Source organism: Hemicordylus capensis, chromosome 5, assembly GCF_027244095.1.
Source record: "Hemicordylus capensis ecotype Gifberg chromosome 5, rHemCap1.1.pri, whole genome shotgun sequence".
Lineage (NCBI taxonomy): Eukaryota > Metazoa > Chordata > Lepidosauria > Squamata > Cordylidae > Hemicordylus > Hemicordylus capensis.
Genome location: NC_069661.1, coordinates 117,384,732 through 117,396,468, shown reverse-complemented (window position 1 = coordinate 117,396,468; position 11,737 = coordinate 117,384,732). Strand labels below are relative to the sequence as shown.

Here is an 11,737-nt window from a genome sequence, read left to right as displayed (position 1 = left end):
TTAACTGTTATGATTTGCCTTTAAATAAATAAATAAATAAATAAATACACTAGCTTTAAAAAACTGTATGAGAGTGTTTTATTTATACTGCAAAGCCAAGGAAATACCTAAACAGGCCACCCACTGTTATGTCAGCACAGACATAATAAATAGCACGAAATAGTAATAATAATTTTAACGAGCCTGTCGTACATCTAAAGAGAAGGCGACGGCATAGCCTTGTTTTTTCTGAGAACTTCTTAAGCCGAAAATACCCCTTAAAAGCCCGGAGAAACATCCGCCAATGCTTGCTGCCCACACCCAGAGCAGCGGAGCCGCCCCACCCCGCCGGCCCAGCCGTTCTTCTCGAGGCTCTCTCGATTATGTCCGAAAACTCGCGATAGTTTCCAAGCGAGAACGCGGCCTTTTCGTCGACGAGTAAAATTTGAAGGTGACGGCAGGAACGGAAGATGCGGAGTGGCTGGTGAGAGGGTCGTTTGCAAGAAGGAGCAGGCTGGTTCTTTGTGCCGCTTGTTGTCCGGCATCGTAGTCACAGGTAAAGCTGGGCTAGACTTGGGGGCGCGTGAGGGGTCGTCCCGCAGTTGGGCTCCTCTTTAACGCGCGGTGGGAGGGGCTTGCCTAGGGCGCGCGCTAATTGGTGAAGGGGGAAGACTCTGAGCTACAGGAGAGGCGCCCAAAGACGGCTGTCCAAAGTTGCCAGTGCAGCAGTGGCTGGACTCCTGGGCTAGGACCGGGAGACCCAGGTTCAAATCCCCCATTCAGCCCTGAAACTCATTGGGTGATTCTGGGCCAGTCACTTAACTCTCAGCCTAACCTATCTCACAGGGTTGTTGTGAGGATATATACAGTATAACCCTGTATATCCTTCCTCTGGGCTCCTTGGAAGAAGTGGGATATAAATGTGAAAAGAAACAAAACATGGCTGAGCAGGAGTTTGAACCTGAATCTCTCACTTCCATTGTAATCCACATTCCAGAAAATGGGTTTTCCTGAAAAGCTGTTTCGTTTGTTCTTGCTATAATGGGGATGAGTTTATATTGAAAAAAATCTTGAGGTTATTTTAAAGACACCTTTTAATTATCTGTATTTTCTTATGGCTATTTAGCTCTGTCACAACATTAAGCATTTGTGTTGTATATTGTTTCTATGCCCCCTTCCAGTGTCGCGATTGATTGATTGATTAAGTGCTGTTAAGTTGTTGTTGACTCTAAGTGACTACATAGATAGATTCTCTCCAGGATGATCTGTCTTCAACTTGGCCTTTAAGGTCTCTCAGTGGTGCATTCATTGCTGTCGTAATCGAGTCCACCCACCTTGCTGCTGGTCCTCTTCTCTTTCCTTCAACTTTCCCCAGGATTATCGACTTCTCAAGGGACTTGGTTTCAGATAAGTCTGAAGTATGACAATTTGAGCCTGGTCATTTGTGCCTCCAGTGAAATTTCTGGATTGATTTGTTCTCTGATCCATTTGTTTGTTTTCCTGTCTGTCCATGGTATCCTCAAAAATCTTTTCCAGTACCAAAGTTCAAAAGTGTCAATACTTTTTCTGTTTCTTCTTCTTCTTATTATTTAACATTTCTATCCTGTTCTTCCTCCAAGGAGCCCAGAGCAGTGTACTACATACTTGAGTTTCTCTTTCACAAGAACCCTGTGAAGTAGGCTAGGCTGAGAGAGAAGTGACTGGCCCAGAGTCACCCAGCTAGTTTCATGGCTGAATGGGGATTTGAACTCGGGTCTCCCCGGTTCTAGTCCAGCACTCTAACCACTACACCATGCTGGCTCTCCTCTTTTGCTTCTTCAAAGTCAGCTTTCACATCCATAGATAGGGATGTGTATGGAACCACAGAGGCATGGTCCGGTGGGGGTGGGGGAGTGTCGCTTTAAGGGCAGGGGGGTAGTACTTACCCCTCCCGCCGCTCTTCCCCCTCCGTCGCTCGACTTTAAAGTAACATTTTTGGGGCGGCAGGGTTCCTTCCTGCTGCCCCTGCCCCATCGTTGGCTGCAAAGCTCCAGAGCAAGTAAAAGTGCCACGCATGCACCCGTTGCGGTGCGCACGCCCCGGTCGCCGCTGCCGGTGTGTGCGCGTGCCGTGTATGCAGCACGCGCACTGGCAGCGGCAACAGGCGCGCAAATGCGTGGTGCCAGCTTCTATTTGCTCTGGAGCTTTGCAGCCAACGATGGGGGCAGGGGCGGCAGGGAGGAACCCTGCCACCCCAAAAACGTTACCTTAAAGTCGAGCGACGAAGGGGGAAGAGCGGCGGGAGGGGGAAGTACTACCCCCCCGCCCTTAAAGCGACACTCCATCCACGCCGGACCGCTGGACCGGCCGAATTCCAGACCGATCCGGAGGCCTTTTGCATGGCTCCGGACCGGTCCGGGCACACCACTATCCATAGAGTGTCACAGGAAAAACCATTGTCCGAACGGTTCTAATCGTTGTAGGTATAGACATGTCACAGCATCTAAATATCCTTTCCAAGGCCTTCATTGCAACCCTACCAAGTGATAGTCTGTGGCGTATTTCTTGACTGCTGGATCCTTTACTGTTGATAAAGGTAAAGTGTGCCATCAAGTCGATTTCGACTCCTGGCGCCCACAGAGCCCTGTGGTTTTCTTTTGGTAGAATACAGGAAGGGTTTACTATTGCCTCCTCCAGTGCAGTGTGAGATGATGCCTTTCAGCATCTTCCTATATCGCTGCTGCCCAATATAGGTGTTCCGCATAGTCTGGGAAACCAGCGGGGATTTGAACCGGCAACCTTCCTGTTGATGGTTCATCCTAAAAGGCAGAATCTGTCCACCACTTCAATGTCTTCATTATCAGTTCTGAGGCTGGTTGTTGTACTAGTTGTCATTAGTTTAGTCTTTACATTTAGTCCCATTTTTTTTCACTGTGCTCCTTGACTCTCATTACTGGAGCTTGCAGATCTCATTGAGACCGCATTCTCAGTTGTCAGAGTAGTGTCATCAATGTAGTGCAGGTTATTGATGTTTCTTCCTCCAGCTTTAAAACTACACTCATCTTCTTCCAGTCCAGCTTCTCTTGATATATGTTCAGCATATAAGTTGAATAAATAAAGACAAAGTATACAGCCTTGTCTTACACCTTTGCCAATCTGGAACCAGTCTATTTCACCCTGTTCTGTCTGGACTGTAGTTTCCTGTCCTGTGTATAGGTTTCTCATGAGAACAATGAGTTGTTCTGGGACACCCATTTTCCTAAGGATATTCCACAACTTGACATGGTCGATGTACTCAAAAGCTTTTCTGTAGTCAATAAAGCACATATTGACTTCTTTTTGGTACTCTTTGGCTTTCCCAGTTATCCAGCGTGCATCAGCAATGATGTCTCTTGTTCCTTGGCCTTTTCTGAAACCAGCTTGAACATCCTGCATTTCTCTTTCCATGTAGGGCTGTAACCTGCATTGGATGATCATGAGCATTCTTTTGTTAGCATGTGAAATTAAGGATATTGTGGATTGTTTGCACAATCTAAGTCTCCTTTCTTTGGTATGGGTATGTAGACTGACCTCTTCCAGTCTGTTGGCCGCTGTGTCATTCTCCAAATTTGCTGGCATAGTTTGGTTAGAGCTTTGAGTGATGCTTCTTCTGTTGCTGCCATATTTCTGTACCTATTCCATCAATTCCTGTAGCCTTCCGACTTGGTAATGACTGGAGTGCTGATTTAACTTCATCTTCCTGTACTAGAGGTTCTTGCAGGTTGTGATCATCTACAATAAAGCCGATTAACCTCACCTTTATCAGTAATTGATGCACAGAGAATTGGAAATGGGGCAAGTGAATCTTCTCCATTACTTTATTTCAATTTCAGGAAAAGCTTCAACTGTTTAGCTCTTTACTCCCCATCAGATGTTTGCAATCCTAGTTATGCCTTAATTCAGGTTTTGTTGTAATTTAAGGATATGATCCTACATGGTCACTCGAAAGCCCTGCTGGGAATTGGACATAGTCCTGAGCACATTTATGTCAGACTAGACTGCACAAACTCACCATATGTACTTTGTTGCAATTCAGGCTTATATGTTATTAAAGGAAATATGATCTTGTACTGCTGGGGTAGCCATTTATCATCTGAGAGATGAAAATGTTTCACTTGTTTTCATGGAAGTGAGCATGAAGTTCACAGCATGGGGATGGACATTTTTTTTTTTTTATGCTGGCCCTGCTCCCATGAGACTGACATACAGGAACTGAGCAGGTAATGCGGAAACCTGGGTTTCTGAGCACTAGTGGCAAGCCCAGTTAAAGATTATTTGAAATGTGCATATTTTTTCCCTTTATAACAGTTCAGAGAACATAGTTTCATGTATTGGTTTTGTAAACCAACCTGCTTTAGTTAACCAACCTGCTTTAGTTTACAGCCGCAGGGGCATAGCTAGGGGAGAGGGGGCCCTGTTCATCCTTCTCTCTGGCGGCCCCCCAGAGTGAGGGAGATAATGAAGAAAATAGGGAGGGGTGGAGCTGGAGGGCCCTCAGGAGCTGGGGGCCCGTGTTCTTTGAACCCTGTCACTCAGTTATAGCTATGCCCTGTTAACAGGCAACATCTCCCTTCCAAAATATTAAAAGTTCAGTGAATACCAATAATTGTAAGACTTCTTCCCAAACAAGATAGGTGGTGGTGGTATAATTTGTTAGGTACAGGTATTATTTTTCTCAGATAGTAGACAAGCTTTAGAATAAATTCTCTAAAGGCATGCAACCAGAACATGTAATGAGAAAATAGCTACTAATGCAGTTAGAAGCTCATTTCATACTTGCTTATTGGCAGAGGTTACTTTGGATCTGACTAAATTCCCTCTACCGTCTGTGTGTATAAAATATAAAAAATGGGATGTGGATAGATAGTCTCTGTGACTGACTGTTTAACAGCCAATTATTTCACCTGAGACTGATGAAGATATTGTTTGTTAGTTTTGCAGATCATTCACTTTTGAGACTATTGGTAGAAAGGCCAGGTATTTATCTTTAAAACAGAATTTGGTTAAATTGTTATAATAACTATTTTACTAGCTCTTGAATAAGATTACAATCAAAAGGGTTTAAATTAAGTAGTGCAGTTATGTATTTGCATTATGGTAACAGCAAAGTGATGCCAGTAGCTAGTGGATTTACCCAGTGAATATGAGAACATTCAATTAAGATTTTCCTTTAATTACTCATTTCTTTGCAGCCATGAAAGGGAAGAAGACCCTCCATATTAAGAAGGCCTTTGAGCAAGCTCAAAAACCTCACCAAAATCATGCAAAACTTGTGACATCTTTGAGGCATGCATACAATGAGGTAAATATATATTTATTGGGTTTGTATCCTGCCTTTTGACTGCATCCCTAAAGTGGCTCACAACATAGATAAAATGTTTCTGTTAAAACTGTACACTTAAAAACTAAATTATGACTGAAATGCATCCATTAGGAAAGATGTTAGTGGGGGCAGAAAAAGAAACAGGTTGAAAAGCAGAATTTTAAAATACTGAACTAAAACAAAAAAAAGGAAACCAGCCAAGCTAAATAAACAAAACATCTCCCACACATGGAGAATGTTAGCTCCTCTGAATGTATGAGAGAGAGGGCGGGGGAGAGGGAGAAGGCGTAGAAAGGGTAATGGAGCTGATGCAGGAATGTTCCTCTTCTCAGTTGATATGGAGGAGTAGTGGCTTGCTTTATATCCCACGGCCTACCTCTGGGAAGGGAACAAGTGACACATGCTTGCCCGAGTGCCAGCCCTGTGTCAACATCGGAAGCATGCCAACGTAGGGGGCATGGGCAACATCATGCCTTCTCAGCTAGTGAGCAGCTCATTCCCCAGTTGTGTGCTCTGGGGGGATCCTGGTCAGATCCTAGTGGTCCAGGGACATTTGTGTCCCCGCCGCTCCGGTCCAAGAGTGGCCATGCCACTGGATTTGCTGAAGGCATCTATTGAGTTTATGGCAAAGGTGGCATATGAAATGGGGGCTTCCCAGCTCGTATCTTGCTATAATAAATGCATATAAATTTAGTTGTCCACAAAAAATATTGTTGGTGTACCTCCCCACACAAATCATTATGTTTGTCATTTCTGGGTGGTATGTTGATTTTTCAGAACCATCTCTTCCATTTTACCAAAGCTCTCTGGCTTGATTGTCTCGAAGCAATTTTGAGTTGCTTTGTCACAGTATGAGTGACTGTTTAAAAACCTTTCTTAGCCTCAGTTACACCAATTCTCAAGCAGCAGTGACTGAGACAAGCCTTTTGGTTAGAAATAGTTGACATTAAAAACTGCAGATTTGCTAGCATCTAGGTTTTTATCTCACATATAGTTTGTCCATTTGGTGACTGGAACACTTTAACAGTGTTCTTCACACTTAAATCCTAAACATTTACATTGGTATAGTTGTTTGCAATTCCAGCTTAAAAATATAAATTATGTGGAAGAGGATCTTACTACTGTATAGTTTGCAGTCTAGAATTTGAAAGACTTCCAAACTTTCTTAAAATACCTTGCAGAGCCAGTTGAATTGTGCCTCAGTCTACTTGATTTTGTGTTTGATCTTGTGTTGAACAGCTTTAAAACTACAGAACTTCCCAAGCATTTTTCTTCTGAAAAATTGCCACTAATCTTTTCAGTCCAACACAATCTAAATAGTTTGAAATTCAAACATCGAGTTTAATCATGTGCAAATAAACATAAAAGTGTGTAGGAAACAAATCAGTCCTTTGAGGAGTGATTGCTTAGCCATTAATCTATTACATGGAATATCTTGTTGCAATACACATTGTTATAGTACGTACAATAGAGATACTATAAACAATGTAGTGGCTGTGCTGTTGATTACAGTTATAGTCTTCTCATAAGAGAAGGCTGGAAAAATGCTTCAAATTCCTAGGCATCAGCAGAACATATTTAGGAGCTGGCATCAAGTTTTACGAGTTAATCCTGCCCTAGTCTGAACAATATATTAAATTTCTAGGCACATTGGGATTTTTCTAGCCCTGTCCAAAGAGTAGTAGTCTTCAGTAGAAAAAAGTTCCCACAAAATTATTTATTTATTTATTTAAAAAATATACCACCCTTCCAAAAGGCTCAGGGTGGTTTACATTAAAACACCATTAAATCAATTAACAATTAAAACAGAAATTATAAAACTGCATAAAATAATAATTAACAATTAAAACATCATAAAACACCAATTAAATAGCCAAAACAATTTAAAAATAAGTTTTAAAAAGCTGAGAAAGCTTGGTTGAAGAGATGTGTTTTCAGAAGTTTCTTAAAAATTGCCAGTGATGGGGAGGCTAGTATCTTAGTAGGGAGTGCATTCCACAATCTTGGGGCAGCAGCTGAGAAGGCCCGTCTCTGTGTAGCCACCAAACGAGTTGGTGGCAACTGGAGACGGACCTCCTCAAGTGATCTCAATGGGCGGTGAAGAGTTGTCAAATGAATTGATGGTTAATCTTGAATCTACCCCTTATTTAACTATTATTATTCAGTTGCTATTATTGTTCAGTTGTGATGCTAGGATTGTATCGCTCACTGTGTAATTTTGCTCTTAGTTACAGGACAAAAACCATTTTCATGAGGAGTTCATTAATTACCTGAAGTACGCCATGATAATCTACAAACGAGAACCTGCAGTAGAACAAGTGATAAATTTTGCAGCCAAGTTTGTTGTTTCTTTTTATGAGCCCGAGAAAGATGATGTTGAAGAAGAGGAGGAGGAAGTGGAGAATTCACTCTTGAATTATTTGTTCAACTTCCTGATTGAGGTACCATATAACAAAAATGTACCGACAAAAAATTGAATGTGAATAGATAAATTGGATTGTAAAAGGGAGATTTATTTAGTGGTCACCATATGAATCACCACAGAAATTGACTATGTGATGAAAACGTAATAGTCAGCATCACTTAATATAGGTTAAAATTGTCTTGGATGCAACAGTAATGTTTCCCACCCCAATGAGGCAAAGCAAAGAGGTGGAGTAGCTTGTCCTCTGTCAAAGCCACTAGTTACTGATGACCATTGCATAGGCAAGAATTTCTGAAGCCTGGCAAAAAAGGACTTGTGATGTAGCCATGAGATTCCAGTGTTATCCACTGGCTTGCATAGAATATGGCTGTGTGGTCGCTATTCCTGCAGCCCTCATATCTGTTCTGTGGCAATGGCCACAGAACAGATAATTGCTGTCTTTAAGCCCAGAGGTCTCTGCACAGTAGCTCTGGTCTGGGACTGGTGTCTTCCGTGCTTTAAAATATACTAATCTGAAATGGACTGGTCTTGTTAGAACTGTAAGACTAAATTTTGTTCTTAGGTTCACACAATATTAATTTATGAGATTTTCACATGCACATCTTTGAAATATGTCTTTATGAATAATGAAATTTTATATGCAAAAGAATAGTAACTCCCTGCTTCTTTTTTTAAGTCTCACAATGCTAACAGCAACGCAGTAAGATTTCGAGTGTGCCAACTTATTAACAAGCTTTTGGGAAGTCTGCCAGAGAATGCTCAGATTGAAGATGAGTTGTTTGATAAAATAAACAGAGCCATGTTGCTCAGAGTAAAAGACAAAGTTCCAAATGTGAGAATTCAAGCCATACTGGCACTGTCTAGACTCCAAGATCCGAAGGACAATGATTGCCCTGTGGTTAATGGTATGTTGTTGCTCATTCATTCATCTTTTACTTTAATTCAACAGTGTGTTTTATCTTAAAAATTATTCTCAAGTGGCTCGATTTATTAATTTCAACTTCATTGTGTCACAGTACACTGAGTATAGTGCATGACTGATAATAATCTCACATGGACAGCATGTATGTGCTGGCTGCTTCCTGTTGGCTTTCATTTTATTTGTCTGCATTTCCAAGTCATTAATAAACCATGTACAATACTTGTTTCCCTCCAGTTTACAACAGTTTGATTGAGAATGACTCCAACTCTGAAGTCAGACGTGCTGTGTTGTCATGTATTGGTCCATCAGCTAAAACCCTGTCCAAAATTGTAGGTCGTACCAAGGATGTAAAAGAGACAGTCAGGAAACTTGCATATCAGGTAAACTGATCTTGTCAATATGTATTTATTTCTATACTCCTAAACTGGCAGTTTACAACCAAACAAGAAACAAAGACAGTTGAAACAATTACAAATGACCAAAGCCTGGTTAAAAAGATGGATGTTAAAGCTTCTTAAAGGCCACCAGTGATACTTGGCCTCTCAAATATTCAACCTTTAAAAGAACCAGAACAGAACAGTTGAGAACTCAGCTTTATTCTTCCTGGGAGAAAAAAAATCTTCATATTTACCATGTAGTGTAAACTGCTGAGTACAGACTATAGGGTATCTTTGGCGTCTGTCTGTGTTTTTACGTCAGAATAAAATAACAACTCTTGTTACAATAAGGATGATGTCCCATTATATCTTTTAAAAACAATATAACTAAACTTAGCTACAGAAATAGAAATTGAAGCATCTTTATCTGAGAGCAGATGTTTAACAAGATTTCCATTGGACTGATCTACCAGTTTACATATTAAAGGAGCAATAAGACATTCCCTAAGGTATAAATGGAATTTGCAGTGAAGAAGAATATGTGCAACAGTTTCTGTATCTCCTGACCCGCAACTACAGCATCGTTTTTCTAAAGGCACACCCTGAAACCTCCCAGTTAAAAGTGCAGATGGCAAGAAATTAACCCTTACGCTCATGAATATCCATCGAAACTTAGAAAAAGTGATAGTTGACAGATATTTTGTGGGGGGAAAGGTCCATCTTAGTTCTTATTACTCTATAAAACTCTGGAAGTACAGCCCAGTTCTCTTGGATCTCAATATCAACAAGGCGTTGTCTCACTACTCTTTTCACATTCGCTAGACCCAGTTCCAGCAATTGAGCTTGATCTAAACCTAGAGAGGTGAGTTTATTACTTACTGTAACACACTATAGTGACTGGGGACTAGCTGAGAGAAACTCAGGAATTAAACCTGAGGTCGCAGATGTATTTTCAACCAAAAATAGATAATTAAAAGCCAAGCCCGAGATTCAGTTTTTTAAAAGCTAGCCTCCGTCCTTAAAATCACATTCGCTGTACATTTCGGAGTGCCAAGTAAGTTCCTCAAGAATCCTGATTGGCTTCTTTCCAGAATGTCAAATTGTGAATATGGACCTAATTGAATACTGTACAATAACTGAGGAATGACCTTTGCAGAATAGAGCTTTAAAGCAGCTGGAATGAAACCTGCACCCTGAGTTCTAAAAAATCTTAAGATTGCTGTTGTGCTACGTTTCGCCGACTCAGCGACCATACTTAATATGTGCTGATTTCCCAGCATTCTGTTGAAAGATTACCCCCAAATATTTTATTTGATTTACCTGTTCTAATCGATGTCCATCTAGCTGTAAATGACCGTAAATAAAATTACAATTACAACTCTTGTTAGTTTTTCCTTCTGATCAGTACTAAGAATAAAAGCTGTTCAAAACAGCTTTATTGTTTGAGACTTATTGGGGATTTGTAATCTTCCAACTCTGCACCTTGTTTCTCTGTAATTTATTTGAAATAGCCCAGAAGCAGTGGGTGAACATGCCAAGCTTTCAAATATGTCCTTACTATTTATGAGGACACACTAGCATGACACCCAATCTAGGCTGCTCAAAGAATGAACTGAAGTCAGACTGCAGAGGAACTTGGAGTAGTTGACCTGAACAGTCTCCGAAACCAGTTGTTGCAACATTGAGTATGTCAGATGAGACATTTAGTCCATTTTAATAGGATAGCTTTTCATTGAGGATGATATGGTTGGATTTTGTTTCTGGAATTGGTTTCAGATTAATGACTGTAACCATAGATTATGTTAGAAGAGCACTTTGTGCCTTCCTGTTTAACTATTATATGTTGTGGTGCAGATCCAGCTCTAGAAGCTTTCAAGTAGTCATGAGCAACCACTAGTGGCCTTCTCAAGATGATGCACATCACTGTAAAAGGTGTATCGACCCAGTTCAAAGGGGCCTAGATGAGCTGCTTGCTCTGATTCGTAGAAATTCATTAATAGTCAAAGACTAAAAGTCTGTATACTCTTCTTTAAAAGGTTCTTGCCAAAAAGGTTCATATGAAAGCTTTGACAATAGCCCAGAGAGTTAATATTTTGCAGCAAGGGCTTAATGATAGATCAGGTAAGATATATATTTAAATCTGAACTTTTATTTCCTTGTTTTGCCTACTTCTTCAAATGTACCCATTTTTTTCAGTGTTATGTACCATTGTTTCAGTGCTAGTGAAATGGCCAATATCCATCCTGTTACGTGGCCCTTAGGGACATATTTTCAGGAGGCACAGAGGGAAAGAGAGGTCAGCAAAAATTGCTTTTCCACCATGGTGCCAGCACAGTGTTAGTCTGGATGTCAGCCAATATAAATATAATGGAAACATAGATGCAAGGTGTTTTAGTACAAAATATTAAGCCTTCATTATTACATGCCTATTTATATTGTGAAGCAGTTTATGTACCATTTTATCTGCATTTAGTTTGAAAAGCACTAACTGGGATAATGTCTAAATATATAAGTGATATTCAGTATAGGGTAAACTGCATTTTAACATACATATTCCCCCAGCACCCTATCTTACTGCCCTGGAGGTGCCCCCTCTTAGAAAAGCTTTCACCTTGGCAAGATGTAATGCCTTGCCTTCAGCCCTTTTAGAGGGACGATATAGAGGGATCCCCTATGGGGAGAGGCTTTGCCCA

At 40.9% G+C, this 11,737-nt stretch overlaps 1 protein-coding gene across 2 annotated transcripts in view; it reads left to right on the top strand.

Moving 5' to 3' along the window:
* Positions 1–376: 376 nt before the first annotated feature.
* NCAPG (non-SMC condensin I complex subunit G) overlaps positions 377–11,737 on the top strand; it is a 44,781-nt gene continuing 33,420 nt past the window's right edge. For both annotated transcript variants that reach the window (XM_053257460.1, XM_053257459.1), the window contains exons 1-6: positions 377–535; positions 5,190–5,299; positions 7,549–7,761; positions 8,422–8,650; positions 8,902–9,047; positions 11,081–11,165. In XM_053257460.1, the coding sequence (XP_053113435.1) occupies positions 5,192–5,299; positions 7,549–7,761; positions 8,422–8,650; positions 8,902–9,047; positions 11,081–11,165 (781 nt within the window). In that variant the 5' untranslated portion in view covers positions 377–535; positions 5,190–5,191. The remainder of the gene's footprint in view (positions 536–5,189; positions 5,300–7,548; positions 7,762–8,421; positions 8,651–8,901; positions 9,048–11,080; positions 11,166–11,737) is intronic.